The sequence below is a fragment of the Nymphaea colorata genome, chromosome 9, assembly GCF_008831285.2.
Source record: "Nymphaea colorata isolate Beijing-Zhang1983 chromosome 9, ASM883128v2, whole genome shotgun sequence".
In the NCBI taxonomy this organism is placed as follows: Eukaryota; Viridiplantae; Streptophyta; class Magnoliopsida; order Nymphaeales; family Nymphaeaceae; genus Nymphaea; species Nymphaea colorata.
In genome coordinates, this window is record NC_045146.1 from 12,697,947 (window position 1) to 12,718,787 (window position 20,841).

At 38.5% G+C, this 20,841-nt stretch overlaps 1 protein-coding gene across 1 annotated transcript; it reads left to right on the forward strand.

Moving 5' to 3' along the window:
• The first annotated feature begins 770 nt into the window (after positions 1 to 770).
• On the forward strand, positions 771 to 19,448 carry LOC116260395 (protein ALWAYS EARLY 3). The gene is made up of 20 exons (XM_031638712.2): positions 771 to 959; positions 2,028 to 2,154; positions 2,461 to 2,559; positions 3,050 to 3,112; positions 5,365 to 5,442; positions 7,063 to 7,255; positions 7,354 to 7,601; positions 7,755 to 8,091; positions 8,762 to 8,842; positions 11,801 to 12,078; positions 12,221 to 12,271; positions 14,891 to 15,244; positions 15,319 to 15,497; positions 15,665 to 15,944; positions 16,302 to 16,544; positions 16,614 to 16,778; positions 17,701 to 17,838; positions 17,949 to 18,161; positions 18,466 to 18,762; positions 19,122 to 19,448. Exons 2-20 carry the CDS (start codon positions 2,050 to 2,052, stop codon positions 19,323 to 19,325), a joined length of 3,606 nt encoding a protein of 1,201 aa, XP_031494572.1. The 5' UTR covers positions 771 to 959; positions 2,028 to 2,049; the 3' UTR covers positions 19,326 to 19,448.
• Positions 19,449 to 20,841: the final 1,393 nt, after the last annotated feature.

The window sequence follows — 20,841 nt, forward strand, 5'->3', positions numbered from 1 at the left end:
GATATTGATATGAAAACGTATAGTTTATGTGGGACTGGTGCGGGCAACTGCCCACACAGGCCCCGTGCACCTCTGCCGGTCCTTAAGTGTATTTACAAAACTCAAAATCTTCCCACATTTTAAAAAATGGGTATTGTGATAGTTTTTGCTAACTCGTTAGTTGACATGACATAAATAAATCTATACATGTTCAATTAATTGCAAATGAATTCAAGCACCTTTTTTTCCAATATAGAAAAGTTAGGTGTGTTTCAAATATTGTGTGCGCTTTAAGTTTTAATTCCGTTCCAAGGTCTCTTTTCCTCTCGCTCCGGCAGTTGTCTGAACATTTTTGCATCACTAATTAGAGAAAAATTTATTTTTTTTATACAAAATAAACTATGTTTACATGAGTGCAATTTATTTAATAATTATAAATTATACCGTGCCACTATTTGCAAGTTCAAAATCATCCCGCCGTTGTTTTATACAAAATCGATTTCTTCAATGAATGGAACAATGAAATCAGTGGAAACTCTAACAAATTAGCCACAATATAACTCACTGACTCAGGAACGGATGTGCCAATTTATTATAAATTTGGTATGGATTTGAAAATCCCTGTTTAAAATACCGCGAACCCTTACGTTTCAATTTTACCGAAGAATTATTTTTTGGCGGAGGTTTTGTTCCGACCCCCCGCGGCCGCGAGGGCCCGCACCCGAAATCGAACTTCCGAAGCTCCGTGCTCGATACATATATATTTTAAATTATTTCTTCCTCGTTATTTTTGAAATTTTGCGTACTAAGGAAATCAAAAGGAAGGAGAACCCCCAGACCTTTCAAGCTGCGAAGCTCCCTCCATCTATCTTCCTCTCCCTCTCCACATCATGACCCAGGAAGGAGGAGGAGGAGGAGGAGGAGCAGGAGCAGGAAGGAATTCGACGTCTGCTGCCTATTTTCGATGACGGAAATCAGAGGTGCTTGCATATCTTCTCTTTCTCTCTTTCTCTCTCTCTCTCTCTCTCATAATCGGAAGTTCTTGTATCTGCTTCTTGCTTGGGGTTTCTTGTCGATTGTTCTTGGCGCTAGGGTTTCCCGCGGATTTTTGGTTTTTCGGATGTAGTCCCTGTATCCCATCGGGTAGGATGATCTGATGCGCGAAGATTATCGTTATTTGCACCTAAGAATTATGGAGGAGTTGGCTTTTTGGGGTTTGGGTGCTTGGTGAAATGGGAAGTAGCGCGAATTGGTTGTCACTTCTTGAGTGACTTCGGGAGATTTTTGCTTCCGTTGTTTTAGTTATTCTGATGTTATTGGGATTTTGGTTGCTAACTTTTGGTCGCCGGCTCGTTTGGGGATTTTGTTCGTGGTGTTGATTTATGCTGGCGTGATGTGTTCTGATCGACAGGCGTCTGGCTGCATAGGAATTTTTAGCTTTCGCCTTCTCCGGTGTTCCTCGCAGATCGTTGCGAAACTCTAGATGTTTTTAAGCGGAAAATGTTTCCAAAACGCCGAGTTTTTACACGTCCAGACTAAAGACCTTTTGTTATATGATATTTTCTTTGAAGCCCAATGCCAGTTTCGGGGCTTCTCTCGGGCCATCTCTTCTTATTTTTTCTTTCTTTCCTCTTTTCCCTCACCTGCTCTTCCATCCATTTATTTTCTCCCACTTTCTTCTCCTGCTTCCTTTAAGGAGCAGGTTCCGTGAATGTTGGACATCCTCCCAGATGGAGATCTGTTCCCGCCTGAACTACTTTTTGGTCGTTGCTTAGAGAACACTTTGTTTAGGCAGCGTTTTCATTGTGATTCTTCTTATAGGTTTTCCTTGTTACCGAGGATTCCTTATTATTCATGGATTACAGCTGTCGGACTTGCAGCTTATGATTTTTTTGATGATATATTTTGTCATTGCAATTAAGATGCTATTTTCTCCGTTTCAGAATAGGTCCAAGAAATTTATATATTTGCTAGCTAAGATGTTTGGCTTGTTTCCAGCATTCTCTCTTGGTGATTAAATTTCAACACTTATGTTGTTTGTGTGCCAGATTGATCTGGATAAGTGCAAGTATGTCTTCGAGCAAGAGATCTAGGTTTGTGAACAAGAGATTTTCAAAAGTCAATGAGGAGCCACATGAGAGAGATGAAGATGGAACCAATAAGAACAAACTACGGGTAAAACTGCCAATTGAGTTTAAAATATAGGAATTGATCATGCATGTTTGTTTTGTTATTAGCTTTATGTGGATGTTTGAGGGAGCAAATGTAATTGGTAGTATGGGGAGATGGTCTTTTTATGTAACTAATTGCATATTTAAATGCTTCCTTGTTTAATCAGGGAAGAGTAACAACAAAAGAATAATCTGAAAATGTCACTGATTTTGTTAATGTCAGTTATCTGTATTGTAAATGACTAATTGTATTAGTATCATCTTTGTCTATCAGACTGGCTTTTAACAACTCCTCAAAATGTCCATGTAGAAACGGAAGTTGTCTGACATGTTGGGCCCTCAATGGAGTAAGGAGGAGCTTGAACACTTCTATGAAGCCTATCGCAAGTATGGGAAAGATTGGAAAAAGGTATATCGTATCTAGTACTCTTCATTTCTGAATGGTCGTTGTGAAAAGAAAAGTTACCCTTTGCTGCTGGTGTTTATCATGTTGATCCTTTGATAATTATCTAGTAGATTCATAGTTGCTGTAAGCTTTGAAAACTTTAGGAGAACAACTTTCTAGGAAGCTCCATTTAGCAGCCTGCAATCACAGACATGTTTCACCACACTTCATAATTTTCTGAGCAGCTTTCTAGCCTCAAATAAAAATGAACCTTTTGTGATGTTGTAATGCACCTTCAATAGATTTCCGTTAAATAAATATTTTAGTTTAAACCTGTGTATGGAAGTCACTGTTGCATTCTGGAGAAGAGTGACTACCATGCATGTAAACTTTCACACGTGTATGCTGGATTTGAATTGGGGGTCCTCCTAGCATACCCAATTTCCTCTTTGAATTGGCTTGTAAAGTTTACTGCCCGGCTATTGAGTGATATCTCTTTGGTGCTTGTATCCAGGTTGCTGGTGTAATCCGTAATAGATCAGCAGATATGGTGCATGCTCTCTATAACATGAACAAGGTTGGAGATGCTCCTTTCCTCTTTTTTATTATGAATCATCAGGATTAAATATCATTTTGTGTAGTATTATTAGCGACTGAAATGTTTCTAGGCATAAATAGTAACTTCATGTTATGATTTTGTGGATGACTAGATGTTAATGTTTGAAATTTTAACATTCCTTAAAATGTTAGGCAAGGTATGGTATTGCTTTAGTGTTAGATAGGTTGCTGGAAAAAGTGTTTGTGGATTGGGTGGATTCATACTTCATCCGGAAAAGCAATAAGATGAGGATATTCATCTACATTTATTAAACGTCAATGAAAGGCTACTCTGTGAATGTTCCTCCTGCCTTCTGATGGGAAGTTTTTGCTATGCAGTTCATTGTGCTATGTATACCACCTTGGACTGTTAATTAAGATAAATTAATAGAGGAAATAAGGGAAAGTGGCTCCAAGTCTAAGTCAAACTAGTATCGAAATGGTCTGGGTGCCCGTGTGCCATGTCAATACATGGGTACTTCAATGTAGGCAGTGGTGCCAATGGGGCACAGATCCAAACTGTAAAAGGTAAGTTAAAAAAAGAATATGATAGTGATTGATGCAGTTCTCCCTATGTCTGTCTGGGGAAGAGAGAGAGAGAGAGAGAGAGAGAGAGAGAGAGAGAGAGAGAGATTTGGAGGCGAAGGGTTTACCTCCTGTCTCCTTTTGAGATTTTTTCTTAAATTTCTTAACTTTTTAATAATTCTTCTGAAGCATCCTTAATTTTTTATTTTTATTAAAAAATAAGAGAAAAGAACATCCATAACTTTTATCCCATTCAAAAGAATCCATGGTTTATATATATTCAAAAGAATATCCTTAAATTTTATTCATGTTAAAAAAAACATGTTCATTACAAAATAATCAAAACAATATCAACATCAATGTTATATATATATATATACCATAACCCCATGCCCACATTTTTAGAAAATGTGTGTCTGTACCTGTACCGGCCCGCACCAAGATCTGTACTGGCTCATATGTGGCTCTAAGCATATTCTCACGGTTGAAGTAAACAGTTTTTGTTTTCTATTCTCAATTGCTTGATCAAATTTAGGCTCCCTTGAGCAGTCTCCAACATGCAAGCCCTAGGATTCTTTGTCCATTTTGTAATGCCATAAATTGCTTGACTTTCATAGTTTCATTTTAATGGGAATACTATATTGGGAAGCAATACTCTATTATCCATGATTTATCAAGGGACTGAATTGAAGCTGTTGCTCTGATCTCCACTCAACTAGTAGATAGCAGAGCAACCCTCACCGGAAATGCAAGCTTGTGATTGCAGAATGCAACACTTTCCAATTCCTTTGAACCAACAATTGGAGGAAGAAACAAGTGGATGGAGCAAACAACAGTGATTTTGCTGAAGGTTGAAGAGAGAGCCATCTTGACCTTTATACTACATGGATTATAGGAGAATCTTTTAAAATATTGTTGAGGATGCATCTAAAAACACAAAATACAATGTTCTGAAGTCCACTCAGTTCTAGGTAAAGTTGTTATATGACCACTGCCTTTTTTTAGGGTAAGTCCAACTTTGGGACTCCTACCCTCTTGTATTTTCTTCATGGATGCTACGTAGCAACCAAATTTTCTTTCTCGGTCAACAGCTTTACTTGCAAGATATAGAAAAAGATATTGATCCAATTCTAAATCTGTTAGTTGTGCAGAAATGCCTTATTGATACTTGCAAGGAACTCAATTTTACACTCTTGCTCCCTCTTAAATGCATTGTATTTATTATAATGTACTGTGCCTATATGAACAATTTTGTGAATAATGGCTGGATGCTTTTCTTCAATTGTAAGAGAAACTTCTTAATCTTGTGGTCCTTTAAAAGTTAAAAATATGCCTCTGTTAGTATTTCTTGGTATTTTTATTTGGACATGGTTGTCTTTGGCATGGGATCAAAAAGTTGTGGTTCATTACAATCCATGGATTGTTGGCAGATGTAAGTCTTACGTGTTACTTTTATTGATGAGAATTATGAATATGCTATACTGAAGCTTATCATCTCTTTGATTGTAATTACGTTTTGACAATTTCCTCTTCTATGTTTTCAATTTTCAAGCCTGGATGGTGCCTGTTAGGCTTTTATGGGTACTTGAAAATCTACCTGAGCCATGGATCTGTCATTTTTACATCATTTAATTTGGAATGATGATTCCTTGGTTTGGAAGGCTTTTCGAATAGTAAAATTTTGCCTTTAATCTTAATTTGCTGCAGGCCTACCTATCTCTTCCAGAGGGAATTGCATCTGTGGCTGGACTTATTGCAATGATGACTGATCATTACCATATTCTGGTAAATTTGAATTCTACCTAGAATTGTGCCATCCATGCTTTGTTGTAGTTATATGTGATGAACATATCAAGTTTTTTGCTTCTTTATTTAATCTTTTCAATGGACTGGTGTGCTACTATGTGGATTACATATTATGTGGTAGTTGTTCGTTTTACAGTTCTGGTGTATTTTCAATCATTCTTGCATAGGTTGAGTGACTGTCTTCCTAGTAATGTTGACCTCATAGATGAAGAATTGTGGGATAAAAGTTGGTCATCAACTGAAGGAATTCACGAACATGGGCCCTTCATACTAGCAATGACACAATGAACCATGACTTTTGTAGCAACGATTACTTTTCTTAAAATAATTGATGAACATGAAGTCACTGGAATCTTGAAATATGGCATGTAGTAATGCAATATGTGTCTCTTATGATACATATCTTACATAAAGTAACTATGAAGAAAAACGATGTGATAAACCCTTGAAGCTAGTTTCGGTTATGTAACTGTATCAATTGTAACTATGATACACCTCCCGTCTTGTATTCTACAGTACAATGAAAGGTGTATTTTACATTGCACCATCAAAACATAACCAAGTGACAAAAAAGGGTTTTTTCTTGAACTTAAAGTTACATGAATTTTTCAAGGCTGAATGTTATGAAAGACGGTCTTACACATTTAAATTATGGTACGTATACCAAAATTTTCTCGCCAAAACAATGAAAACTGTTTTTATTGGAAAAATATTTCAATATTTTCAAAATATTGCCAAAATGGATTTGTTGAGAAAATGTTGCAATACGACCATCATATCTATTATAAAAAGAATCCTTTTTCACTTTCATGTGCCTTGTTGAAACTTTTAAGAGTGACAAGAGTCACAGGACTGTAAAGAAGTAAAACATTAGGGCAAAAAACCTTGAATGTTAAGGGTGTGTTTGGATGTAGGACAAAATGCACTCCAAGATGTATTTATCCTTGAAATAGGGGTAGTATCTTCAAATTCTCCCACACAAGCTGCACAATTATGTGGTTAGATGTTCACTTTATATCCCCAAAATGAGTTGAAAATTTTTCAACTGCAACTGATTTTTTAACTTCATCTCTCCTTTGGAAACTAAATGCTTTTCGAATTACTTGTGTTTTTCCACCTCATAAGTTGGTGCAAAAATTTTGTCCCACCCTGAAATCCAGTGAAGGTGAAATTTTCTTCCTCTAAAAAAATGTCCTTTTCCAATGTCTACCTAGGGGAAATTTCCGTTTTTCTTTGCCCTGCCTTAAAAAAAAAAAGTGGACCTGCCCTGATCTAGATAGCCTGAGGCTGGCATTGAAACAAGAGTAGGACCTTGCTTCTCGTGCACAACTTGCTTCTCATGCACAATATAAAAAGAACCTTCAAGTGGCATAACTTGTACACAATGTAGGGAAAAAGAAGTATCTGATATGCAACATAGAGAACTTTGCCCGAGTTGTGTGATGGAGGTGAAGGGCTGATCCTTTCACCTGTGGACAGTCCATTTATGTACCCTTTTGCTTGAACTGGCTTTCCTTTGCTTCCTGAATGACACATCCATCCTGTTTTGAGTTATCTTTTAATTCGTCTTTTTTAATTTAAATGCATTTTGGCTAACAGGAAGGAAGCGATAGTGATCATGAAAGCAATGATGGATATGGGACACCAAAGAAGCCTCAAAAACGTGCTCGGAGGAAATTTCAGTTAAATTCTTCCAAACATGTGGACAAAAATCCTCCTGATTTATTACAACACCAGTCCATTGCCTCGAGCTATGGGTGTGCTGCTTTGCTGAAGAAGAGGCGCACTGGAGGTACTGTAGTTGTTCTTTGTATGGTACATTTTGCTATTAGTTGCTAAACGTAGTGGAGGTGCTTTAGCTTTAGAATGTATTCTTCATGTTTTCTGCAGGTAGCCGCCCTCGTATTGTGGGAAAGAGGACCCCCAGGGTTCCTGTTATGGATGATGGAAAAAGGTTTGGAGCATTGAACAAACAAAACTTAAGTTCAGAAGGGGATCCTGATGATGAAGTGGCGCAGGCAGTGGCCCTTACATTAGCGGAAGCATCACAAAGAGGGGGTTCACCCCAGGTTTCTCAAACACCAAGCAGGAGAACAGATCAAACTCGATCATCACCTGCCCAGAATGGTGAAAAGAAGGTACTTACTGGTGTGACTGGCAGTGTTATTCTTTTTTGTCTTGTTATAAAGGTCAATAACACGGAGTTGTAGGCCATTCTGTCTTTCTTTTGCCTCCTTACATTTGTAAGTTAGTAATTTCTGCACACTGAAGCTAAAATGGCTGTGCTCAAGGTAATGTATTTTGGAATGGACGAAGGCTTAGAGGGTAGCTTAGGGAGCAGGGAAGCTGAGAATATAGAGAGTGTGAAGCTGGCAAGCCATAGAGCTCTTCAGGACACAGGAAGTACTGGTGTTTCACAGGCACAGCACAAGATGAAGATCCAAGGGAGAAAAACAAAATTTCAAGCACCTGATACTAGACTGTATGATGATGTGAGGGAAGAATGTAGCTGTACTGAAGACGGTCTAAGCCTGAAGGGTGACAAAGATGATCATGAGGCTGAAGTTGCAGATAGGAGAAGTGGGAAGTCATCCCCAAAGAAAAGAAGCGGACAAAAGTTTACTAAAGGTAGGGATCAATTCAATTAGGAGTTACTATCAGAGACTCTTTTGCCTATTTTATCATCTGAGTATTCCGCTCCCCATACACCCCACCACCCCCACCTCGTCGTCCTCCTTCTCTTTCAATTTGTTCAAGTGTGGACTGTCAGAAAGAGTAAGACATTTTTTTTTTAATTTTGATATGGATAATATTTTAGTTCAGATCTCGGAAGTGTTGATGAACTATGGGAGTTTGTGACTTGAAACAGTAGGTTTTCGCTCTGATGTATTAGTGTATGTCCTTGTGCCTGCATCAAGTGCACACATGCAGTTGTAGGTTTCATGGGGTTGATCTCAATCTGGACAATATTCCAAATTTATGGCACTGCCTAGGTCAATATCTGAGTCTTCAGAAGCTTAGGTATGTTTTGTGCTGATGGCAGTTAGCTATTTTAGAACGCTAGTTCTTTATGGAAGTGCATAGTTTAGGGTTAATCAGAAAGTTCAAAGCAATGAAACAAAAAGCTGGTCTGTGCAACTAGTGTATTTTTGCTGCTTTGCATAGCCAAGTAGCTTATCAGTAATGGTGAGCCATTGGAAACCTAGTAATGCCACAAGGATGTCAATCAGTATCACTCATGTTTTTGTTTTCCTGCAACTGGGTAAATGAATTTATATTCTATTTTAACAATTTGCAGATGAAAATTATGCGCTTGTTGCCCTTCAGACATTGGCAGATTTGTCCTTGAATTGCATGTTTCCATCAGTTATGGAATCTGGTAAGCTTAATATTTAACTGAGTTGCTGTGACATTTTACCACTTGTTATCATGATTCAAATGAGTGAATGCCTGATTTTTCGCTGGTTAGTAGATGGTTAGTTTGATCATGGTGCCTTTGTTTTCCTTACATGCACCAACTAGGGCAGATTCATACTTAATGCTGTACAATCACATTACTTTAGACATAGATTGTTGTTTTATGTGCATGTGAGAATTCTCTCTTCTTGCATGTGATGCTCGGTTATGTCTTGCTGTTTAAGGTTAACCTTTTCGCTAGCTCCAAGAGAGAAATTATAACTAATATAGCAAGTCCAGAAAATTTGATTGTTCTCCCTAAATGCTGGGAGCCTGGGAGCCATTTCCTATTCTGCAAGGGAACCCTTAAATGTTGGGAGCCATTTCCTATTTCAGTAAGGGAACCCTTAATTGCTGGGAGCCATTTCCTATTTCTGTAATGGAACCCTAATTAACAAAATAATGGTACGACCATCAATGCAGCTAGGCCTACAAGTAAATAGCGTAAGATGTCGAATGTAAAGGTGCACTGTGGAACATCTGAGATGTCTGAAGCATGGTGTTAGGTGGAAGAAGATTTCCTGAATAAGGTGGTACAACAGGCTAAATAAACACCCGTGTGAAATGTATTGCCAGTTTCAATGAAGCATGGTTTATAGGTTACAAAAACCTATGCATTTACGAACCTGTGACAGGACACTATTTGTGTCTGCATGGGGGCATGGATTTGCAAAAGAAATGCTTTTTTTCAGGTGTCTGACTAGAGTGTAAGATGAGACTTCCCAGTGTCATAGGGAGAATACTTGAAGTTCTTTATCTATTCTTTTGTGTACTTTTGTGCATTGCTGTTTGTTGGATGGAAAACAATGAGAGATGGAATCTGGATGTTATTCTGCTGTAATGAAGTGAATGTTGTGAGCGATTTACTCAATGCAAAGGAATTATGCACAAGCCTTGTTGAACCATGAAGCCGCATAGTCAGGATTCTCTGCCTGTACACATTTGTGCTCCATTATAGAATCCTTAAAGTTTTAGACATACGAGTGATCCATCCCAAAAATAAGATCCGTAGAGCATTAATTTTGAATTAATTTAGCTAAACATTGTGAAAAATCAATAACAGATAATAATATGCAGTACATAAAAATATTGTTCTTTCACATACTTAATGCAGAATTGGATGACATTTATCCCATAAGCCAAAGGACACATGTTTAAATGCTCAATCAGTTGATGAGATATTGCATGGCTAAGCAGAAAAGGTGGACACAATCATATTGGGTGCAAAGGCCAAAAGCTATCTTTGAATGTTGATTTGAAGACAAAAACACCACTTTATAGCCTATAGTAAATGACTTGTGTTCTGACACCTTCATTTTTTCAAAGCATCTTTTTTGGGATTGATGGTTATCATATAGTTCTAAACTTCTAATCATATTAATAACTACAAGAAGGTCAGAATCTGGTTTATTATCTCATCTGCTTGATAAGCCTGGGCGTCGGGCCGGGCCGCCGGCGGGTACCCGGCCCGGACCCGAGCCGGGAAAACTGGGTCTCGGGCCGGGCCCAATGATGCGGCCCGGCCCGTCCCCCCTCCTCCTCCTCCTCCCTTCCCTCCTCCTCCTCCTCCCATCCCCCATCCTCCTCCTCCTCCTCCTCCTCCCGTCTCCCCTTCCGCCTCCACCTCCTCCCGTCCCCCATCCCCCTTCCCCTCCTCCTCCTCTTCCCGTCCCCCCTCCCCTCCTCCTCCTCCCGTCCACCATCCTCCTCCTCCTCCTCTTCCCCCTTCCGCCTCCACCTCCTCCCCCTCTTCCCCCTCCCCCTTCTGCTTCTACCTCCACCCCCTCTGGCCCTCTCCTCCTTCCCCCTTCCCCCCATCGGGCCGGGCCCGGGCCCGGCCCGATGCCCACCCATACTGCTTGATAAAGTTTAAACAAGTTTTTTAAAAGTGTACTTGCTTTGAATTGTATCTTCAAAGACTTCAAAAAACTTCTGAGGTGGTTTTTCCAAAATTTTTTTTTTTTCACAATTTGGAAATACGTGTTTATGGGTTCTCTTTTATGCTTTCCACAACCAAAGCTACTAACTACCTTAGCTCATGTCATATTTCTCCAATCATGCGTACACCATCTACTTTGTTCAATCGTAAACTATGTAGTTAAAAGCAGTATGCGGCTCTTTACGTCGTAGGCCTGCTAAAACGACGAGGTGGGTACTAGTTAATCCTGATTGGTGGATATGGAAAAAGGAGAAAATGAATTAGAAGGTCAGGAGGCAAAGATAGAGGAAGAAGAATAAAGAGTGAGTGATAGAGTGGTAAAGAAGGGTAGGATAGGTGTCTGCTAACATCCCTATCTCAACCAGCACAACAGGAGATTTGAAGTTAAAAAAAGGAAAAATTTTAAAATGTTAGGTGCTACAGTTTGGTTAGTCAATGACCTGACTTGCATTTTTGGGGTAAAAGTTCAAAAGTATATAGTAATTTATCTTTTGTGTCACTTATATGCCTACCTAGTCCACATAGGTCAAGAAACCTCAAACTCTAGTGTACTTGGCAATTTTAGCAAATTTAACGTCTACTAGTTCTTGTCATTGTTGTGATTGGAGATTATTTCATTGTGATGACCTGAAGTGCATTTACCAAGTAAAACCTTGCATCTATCTTCTAAAAGATGCTTCTCGTGTTGACCTTTTATTCAACAATGTTTCTCTTTGATCAAATTCTTCATAGTTTAACTTCCTCTTGGCATTTTGAGTTTTCATTTTAAAATTGTGGGGCCCTGAAGAAGACTTTCTAAGGATGGTTATGTCGCAGTTCATTAGCTGAACTCGTTGTTTATACTGTATCTGCTCCTTTTCTTTTGTTATTTCAAATTGAAGGGAAGACTTCCTGTTTGTGAATAATAAGGTTTGAGGGAAAAGAATTATGTTTCATTTCCAGAATCGTCAGTGCAAGTGAAAGAAGAAAAGGGAAATGTTGATGTTGTTGACAAGCCTAATACACAAGAAGCTGCTTCTTTGGGCTTTCAAAAAGATCGATCTAGAAGCTCATCCAATAAGAAGGGAAATTCCTCAACACATGGTGCTGCAGGCGTTTCACCACGGAATGTTAAATCCGTGAAACCTTCATCTCCAAGTGTTGATCCAACTGTCTCAACAAAGCGATCTGATAAAACTAGCAGCATCTCGAAAGCAAAACGCAAATCATTAGCTGGAAAAGTAAGTGTTGCGACCAGCGTGGTGTTGGCTTCTTCCCTCCCTCTGCTTGTCCCCTTTCAACCTCTTCATGAGTATTTCTAGCCAGTCAAACAATCTTATTAGTTTCTGATATTATTTTTTGTGTTCAAACTTCAACTTATAGCCTGCTGAATCTCTTCTTGGTGCTCAAGTTACTGAATCTCAGAAAGCAGAGGTAAGTTGGCTATTTTTATTCTTTTATTCTTTTTCGCATTACTCTGAGTTCACTTTGTCCAGCAGATTGGTGTGATAGTTTGATGTGTTTTCAAAGATACACAATTAAGATTTCAGTGTTCCTGCTACAAGTCCTAAAATATTTAATGGTAATTAGTAGTTATGTTGATCATATGAGCGATCAAGCCACTGACACAGCTGTTTGTTGTATTCCATTAATTATAGATTGGCTGTTTTTGGTTCTTCAACATCTATCTTGGAGTTTCTTTCATAGTAACTATTAAAACTGAACAGCTTATATGGGATGTGTTACACCATGTGGTATGCATAGTCATAGGTGCTGTGATATTTTAGAAAGTTTATGGGAAAATACCAAAGTATTTTAGAATATTGCCAAATAAGTAAAGTGCTAAATATCCTGATATTGTCATTACTTTTTCTTTTGAATATCCTTTTATACATCATAGTTACGAATTGAGTTGTCAAAACAGAAGCTGGGCACAGGTCACTTGAAACCCTAAGAGAGTGTTTATTCACCGGCCTAGGTGTGCCAGGCAGTGCTCATAACCCAAGCTGAATTGATCTGGGAAATGAGTCCATATTCAATGCTCAGGCTGGCATTTGGGTGTGCCTACGTGACCTGTCCCCTGAGCTTTTTCATGTAACAAACCTGTTTTTAGGCTTTTTCTCCTTCTTCTTCAGTCATCCTGGTTTTTTCTTCTTCTTTTCTCCTTCTTCTCCTCATGCCTTGATTTCTCTTTTGCATTTTATCTTGTTCCTTTTATGGTTTTTCTTCTTTTTTCTTTTCTTTACTCGTGTTTCCCTTCTTATAGGATGTGTAAGGTACCTGCATTTATATGGCTCTCTGCATGTGCGTGTGTATAGATAGTTTCTCAGTCTTGTTACTTCTTGTTCTGCCTATGTGATACACACACACACACACATATATATATATAGTGTGTGTGTGTGTGAGGGAGAGAGAGAGAGAGAGAGAGACTTCAACCTGTCCATTTCTGGAACTGTTTTTTTCCTCTCTTTTTTCTCAATTCTCTCATCTGCTCTTTCCTTATCGCTGCCTTCTTTTTTATTTTTCCTTGTGACAACCATCCTCTCCCCTCTCGGATTGATGGATCATGGGGAGGGAAAGGGACTTGAAATTCCAGTTCCATTTTGAGAGTGGCCTTACTCATCTCCCATCTCTCTCCCTCTCTCTCTCGCTATATATACTGTTATTCATTAGTAGTCATTTACTGACGTTCTGTTCTATATATATATATATATATATATATATATATATATATATATAGAGAGAGAGAGAGAGAGAGAGAGAGTATAATACCATATAGTACTTCGACTGTAGTACACTCTGCATTATGTTTGAATGAACAGCATCGTTTGTTGAGTTCTCATTGAATATGATTGTGTTATTTTGTTATAAACTGCAATTTGTTTGTTGAATGTAACATCTAGAATTCATTAGTTCTATTTTTTTTAATACCGCGTAAAGCAACTAGACCCACCTAGGAGCTACTTAACACCCAATCTCTGCTGAACCCTTTTAACAACATGTTCCATCAGTAGTCATACGGATGCGGAAACATGATCATTTTCCACCCATGGTTCATGCATGCAAAAATTAAAATTCTGTTATTCCAATTCCATGCATGTCTTCTGCATTTCTGTTTCACTTTCTGAGTGTGGCCATAGTACATGCATTTTTTTGTTAACCTCAGGTAATCTGCTAGATATGGCTTAACTGATACTGATGGTAACCCTTCGAGCCAAAGCATAGTCACAAAAACGTGTTTTTTTCAAGAAAAGAAAAACATGATAAATAAGTCAGCCGTTTAAAATTAAAAAAAAAACATCATTTTTTTAAAGAAAAAATCCAAATCGAAAAAAAAATGCAAATAAAACGCGTTTTCCCCCTTTTTTTCATTTTTTGCATTTTTTAATGCTTTTTCTATTTTTTATTTGTTACAAATCTACTTCTACTTATTTTTTGATGTTTGTGTTATTAATTTCTCACTTATGTTATTTTCCCCTAATTTTTAGTCTTTTTTTATTATTTTTAAAAAATTACCATATTTTCCCCTTTTCCCATGTAAAACATGAGAAAGTCGTTTGTGATTATGAACCAAAGAAACTAGTTGTATTATCCGCAATTGGATTGAGCATTATAATAGAAGAACTGAGAAGTAAAGATTGTGAACACTGGTATTCAAGTGGGCAATGGCTTTGCTGGTATTCATGGTCTTGATGAAGTAATGGTGTTAGTAGAGTTTGAAGAGGGTATGGTAGGTAGTTCTCTGAATTTGGAGCCAAATAATGTTGTTGTTGTATTAATGGGTGACCGTTTGATGGTACAGCAGGATAGTGCCTTTAAATTGTGTCTAACCTCGAAACTTAATCATTGTGTTGGATCTAGCTTATCCTGTTGATTTTCTTGTTAAGAGTACTCCTTTTGGGTTTGCATAGAGTATACTCCAGTTCTCTGTTCTTTTTTCTGCTCTCTGTGATCAACCTAGCTTTTTCCCTGAAGTGTTTGTTGTTTCCTCCGTTTTCTGCACTTGATTTGCTTGATCTTGCATGCCTATATTTCTTCTGCTTTTTTTCTTAGAATCAAGAAGGCAGAAGGTCTACTAGTAAAGCTAAGCGGGTAAACCAAGGTACCCCATCGGCTAAGCAAGGGAAGCCTGTAAAGACACTTGAGCGAACTTCCTCCAATACTGATTTGGGAAGAACTGCAACAGATATAGGTGAATCAGCTGAACAAGTTTGCATTGTTAACCAAGTTGGCCCACCAACCAAGCACAGGAGTAGGCGTAAGACGGATCTTCAGAGAACTGCAGTTTCAAAGGAGATATGGCCTTGTGATAATGTTGGAAGCACAGCTCCTGCTGACCATGTCTTGGCTGGCAGCAAGTCCGATAAAAGTTCTCGTTTGGCATTTGATAGAGTGGCTGATTTGAAGGTTAGTGATATCCTCCTTGGACCTTGTAGGAGTTTAGTTGCTAAGAGTGCATGACATAAATTGTTCGCCTGCAGGACAAACTTGATCACTGCCTTTCATCTCCAAAACTTCGTAGGTGGTGTATGTTTGAATGGTTTTATAGTGCAATAGATTATCCATGGTTTGCTCGAAGTGAATTTGTGGAGTACTTGAACCATGTGGGCCTTGGTCATGTCCCAAGGTTAACTCGTGTTGAATGGGGCGTCATAAGGAGGTATAATACTAATTCTGAGTTAATTCTATATGTGCTCTGAGTTTAACTGATACTTCTCCTTGCTTTTGCCTATTGTTTCTTTGTGATTTGTATCTGAGTGTACCTTGTTGGTGTTGGATATTCCTAGTCTTTTCTGCTTCTGATGTTATGTTAGTATTGCTTTTCAGTTCCCTTGGTAAGCCTCGTCGGTTGTCTCAACAATTTCTGCAAGAAGAACGGGATAAATTGGAACAGTACCGGGAGTCTGTCAGGAAGCACTATGCTGAAGTGAGAACTGGTGTTCGTGAAGTGGCAACGGATTTGGCTAGACCTCTAACGGTTGGTCAGCGTGTTATTGCTTGTCATCCCAGGACACGGGAGATTCATGATGGGAGCATACTAACTGTTGATAGGAATAGATGCAGAGTTCAATTTGACAGGCATGACTTAGGAGTCGAGATTGTTCTGGTAATGTTTTGTTTTTGTGAAATTATCTTCTCATTTTCTTCTGTTGACAGATGTAAGCTCATTATATTAAAAACAAGGGAATTTGTGCTCATCCTTTGAAAAGAATGGATTTTCTTTATTTATTATGTAGGGTTATGCACGTCTTGCTTTTGTTACCTATATTCTCCTAATTTGGTTTATGTCTAGCAAAGCTTGATAACCTAAAAAGTGAGATGCCACATTTACTGTTTCATGCATATGGGAAGGGTGATTGCTTCTGCAGCCATTATGATTCTTGTGCCGAATGCTTAATATTCTACATTTTATTTCATCTCCCTTGCCGTTATAACTTGTTAGATAACCCTTTTGTTCTCTTAGGATATTGATTGCATGCCCCTAAATCCACTGGATAATATGTCTGAAGCCCTTAGAAGAAAGAATGTGGCTGTAGATGGTTTCAAAGAGGAACTTCATGAGCATAAAGCAAACGTTATGGCAAAAGAATGGAAGACAGCAGGACCCACAAAGTTTTCTGGAAGTGAAAGTTTAGAGCCTGTCGATGGCCCTGGCCATGCTGCTGATCCAAACCATTCCATGGATACATTGTTAAAGCAAGCAAAGGTTTGTCTATATTGCTTACAAAGTCGAGGCTTTGAGATTCTGAGTCCTAAAATGTAACCTGTGATGCAGGCAGACAGTATTGATGCTATTATGCAGGCAAAAGCTGCTGCAAATGAAGTGTCTTTTGCTGCTCAGCAAGCAATGTACAGTCAACCTTGCACTCTGGCACAGATCCAAGCAACAGAAGCTGATATAAGGGCACTTACCGATCTAACACGTGCTCTTGATAAAAAGGTTCAGATATGCAACTTTTTTTTGTTCCTTTTCTTTTGGCAATTCCGGACTTGAAATTGGGACATTATTTTTTGTCTAATGTGGCAATTGAACGTCATCTAGTGAAACAAGAATTTTGCTGCATTCCTTTCAAAAAAGTTTTGTAATGGAGATTTTGAAAAATAGGCTCCTGTTCCATCTTTTTCTCTTCTATAGCTCTGGAACAGAAACGTTGCCTGGTAGGTGATGGTATAGGCCACATCTAATATTAGGTTGGGCATATGATATGTCTTGAGGCACTCCAAGTGCATGTTGGAATCGGACATATAGGGTCCTTTTGTCTTTCAACTTTCTGTTAGTAAAATATAATTATGGCGTGGGGATGTATGCTTCAGAAAAAGAAGCTAGCTATGCATGTTACCATGAACTCATTATGGTTATACAGCAAAGAAGACTTTAGTGAAACCTTGTGAAGAAGCTCACAAGGTTCGGTATGAATCTATTCTCAGCAATAGGCTCGCACAAACCTGGAAACAGTCTGAAAACTCACTGAATCACACACGAACTAGATAACATCAAATCTGGTTGAAAATATTAAATTCAGTAAGACTCAATTTTCAGGCTTCACACGGCTACTTTACAAAGAGTGGCTCAGCCTCAATATATACAACCAACATACGGTTTTAGCCAGTGGATATCTCAGTCAGCCTTTTATTAACTGAGTAAAAACTGAAGAAAAAATGAAAAATTAGAAAGGTGAATAGATGTATGTACACACATGCACGCACACAAAAGAACTAAAAGAAATTGCGTATTTAACATGGATGATCTATTCATTCCAATATAAGACTAACCAATGTAGCCTTTTTTCCATTTTCCATTTTTTTTGTTCTATCTTTTGCCCTTTTGATTTGTCTACATTTTGCCTGCTTGATTCTATTAGGAAGCGTTGTTGATAGAGCTGAAGCACATGAATGAGGAAGTTAGTGGAAACCAGAGAAATGAGTCCATCAGGGATTCTGAGCATTTCAGAAAGCAGTATGCCATGGTGCTTTTACAATTAAAGGATGCAAATGAGCAAGTAAGTTTCTGAATGCAAGCAAAATTACTAGTTAGTTGTTTGTTGCTACTAAAAATTTGAAACTGCCATAATTTTGATGTTTTTTTAAAACATTTTACATTTTCTATCAGGTAGCAGCTGCACTTCGTTACTTGAGGCAACGAAACACTTATAAGGATAGCTCAAACATTTGGGTGAAGCCTATGAGCAACACAGGAGTGGTGCCTAGTTCATTGGGGTCTGATCAACCTGCTTTTCATTCACAAGATTCTGGACCTCATGTGTCGGAAATCATTGATAGTGCTAGAAGGAAGGCAAGGATGATGGTGGATGCTGCCATGCAGGTATATTAGAAGAAATTGCTTTGTGCCAAGTTTACTTAATATCACCATTTCATTTACTTCGAAGGAATTATTGACTACATCAACATAGGGAAAGGAGATGGCTATGAATTTGAAAAAGAAAAATGCTTTCAAATGGCCGTTTTTTTTCGTTATGTGAACCAGTTGACACTCGACTTCCTTGGATATCTCATTTTAAAATAAATTTTAAGTGACTATGATTGTGACAAAAGCATCAAGTGAACCACATCAAGCTTTTGCAGTTCCGGAATTTATTCTGTTCTTGATGTTATTATTAAAATTTCAGGCAATGTCTTCCGTCAAGGATGGAGAAGACGCTTTCAGCCGAGTTGGTGAAGCACTGGAGTTGGTCAACAGTAACCATTCAGGGCATGAATCTGGTGTGGCGGCAGCAAGGTCTTCCTATCTTGTAGCAGATAATCTCCAATGTAATTCTGCTCATCGTGATCAGACTCCAATTGCATTGGTCACACCGGCATCAAATACAACAGATTCAGCAAGAAGCAATTCTTCTGATGGTAGTGAAAGTCAACTACTCTCAGAGCTTGTCTCATCTTGTGTTGCTTCTCTTCTGATGATCCAGGTAAGCGATATGATCTAGAGTACCCAAAATCCTTGTATCTTAAATTGTCCAATGCTTTTATTGAGAATTGCTGTGAACTTTATTAGCTGAAAGGAATGATAGTTTTTCTTTCACGGAAGTACTACGAAATTTAGAATTGTAAAAAATTAAAGGTGATGAAAATCAATATTGGAAAGAAACTCATGGTTTGTCTTGCCTTGAGCGAGCCCTCTAATGTGTTAATTAGCAACCTGTTTGACCTGATCCTGTTTAGTCTCCTTCATGCTTATTTATTTATGTTGCACGGATTTGTATCGGCAACCCGCATTTCTCATTGTCATTTCTGTTATTTATCTTTTGCTTTTCCATTTTATGTGCAGACATGTACAGAAAGACAGTATCCACCGGCAGAAGTCGCCCAGATACTTGATACAGCCGTGACAAGCTTACAACCATGTTGCTCAGAGAACCTTGTTACTTACAGAGAGATTCAGCAGTGCATGGGCATGGTTAAGAACCAGATATTGGCACTCATACCAACCCAGCATTCAGTTCCTCTTCCTACGGAGCTGTCAACTATGTAAATAAGTTCATGTTGATTTGTCTCCGTATGCATCTTTCTGATTGACTGGTTCTTGCGGTGCTTAGAATATCTATTTTGACTATTCGATCGAGTAATGAATAAAGCTGTATGATTTTCTTCAAAATAGCTCTTAGTGAAACCATCGTACTTAAAAAATGCTGATATGGTGCAGTCATATCTGGCGCTGATGCTCGACCGTCATTGCCCTTGTCTGGATTGGTGTCTGCTATTGCGATTGCCGTCGTATTAAAGGTTTCTGGAAAGAAAAAAAAGGAATGGAGATTTTTCCCATCAACAAGTCATCTTATTTCATTTGCTGAATCTGAAATGGGTTTTTCTTTCGAGGCCGCTTGCTTCTGTTTTGCTAAAATACAAGTCGTAGAGGCTTCAACTAAGCGAAAAAGCTACTGCATTCGAAATTCATGAATCTTATGTAGGGTGCTTTTGCTAATATGGCAAAAAAATCCATGATAAAATCCATGTTTCTTCAATCCATTAGAATACAGAAAAATGATTGAAGCATGACTAGATTGGTTACCTTTGAGACCACTCTCTCTTGCTAAATTTAGCTCATGTTCAGGTCATAACTACGTCATGTGAGATATTCAGGTACATCCGATGGAATTGGAATGACACAGAGAAGATTAACATGCACAAATGGATAAATGGTAAGGGCATGTGATGTGACATCATAGTTAGCAGAAAAAAACTGCTAGGATGAGAAATCTAGTGAGCATGAGCCGCTTCTTCGAACCATGTCCACAAATTGGCACCAGATATAATTTATCTGGCAAAAAAACCGAGGGAGAGACCATTCTTCCTTCCGAATCGCCTCGAATGTACTTCCTCGACACGTGGCAATCCGCTATTCGTAAAGCGGCATCAACCATCACCTTTCCGACCTTACGCGTGTACGGTCACGATGGCTCCCTTCGGACGACTCCTTGCACCTTCGTCTCCTTCTCTCTCTCTGTTTTTCTATTTCATTTTTTTTTTCGCGTTTCCCCGCGTCCCGCAGCTACTCCGGGGGCCAAAATTACGATTATACCCAAAAAAGAAAAATTTCGAATGCGGCTTTCCAAATTCTTTCTGCGACCCAAAGCGTCAACGCGGGATCATAATGACCAAACTACCCTTAGGCTCGTTGCATCGCGATGATGGAAAAACTAGTTCACTCACCTAAAGTCCTTGTAAATAAATAAATGAATATAATGCATATATGTATTATAATATGGTTACTCGATTCCCGGGATAGGAAACTTCCTGTTTTTATTTTTTTTCCCTTGATTCGATGCTCGACAATTAGTAGCATTAAGTTGAAATTAAATGTGCCAAGATCTTTAAAGAGCAGCCAAGATTTTGTTTTTCGCGCCTTGAAGAATGAACAACCAAAAAGTTGAACAGATAAAAGATAGAAGTATCTGCAATAACTGTTAAAATTTACAGTTGTTGGTTAGAATCTTATGGAAAACATGCTCGCGGTTTAGGAGACACGATTTAAAGGTGAAAAGTTAGTT

Bases quoted from the DNA above. Each gene is read 5' to 3' on its own strand.
- LOC116260395 (XM_031638712.2), top strand. From the start codon at position 2,050: ATGTCTTCGAGCAAGAGATCTAGGTTTGTGAACAAGAGATTTTCAAAA. The intron at 16,545-16,613 runs GTTTGTCTATAT...CCTGTGATGCAG, and splicing joins CATTGTTAAAGCAAGCAAAG to GCAGACAGTATTGATGCTAT. The intron at 18,162-18,465 runs GTATATTAGAAG...TTAAAATTTCAG, and splicing joins TGGTGGATGCTGCCATGCAG to GCAATGTCTTCCGTCAAGGA.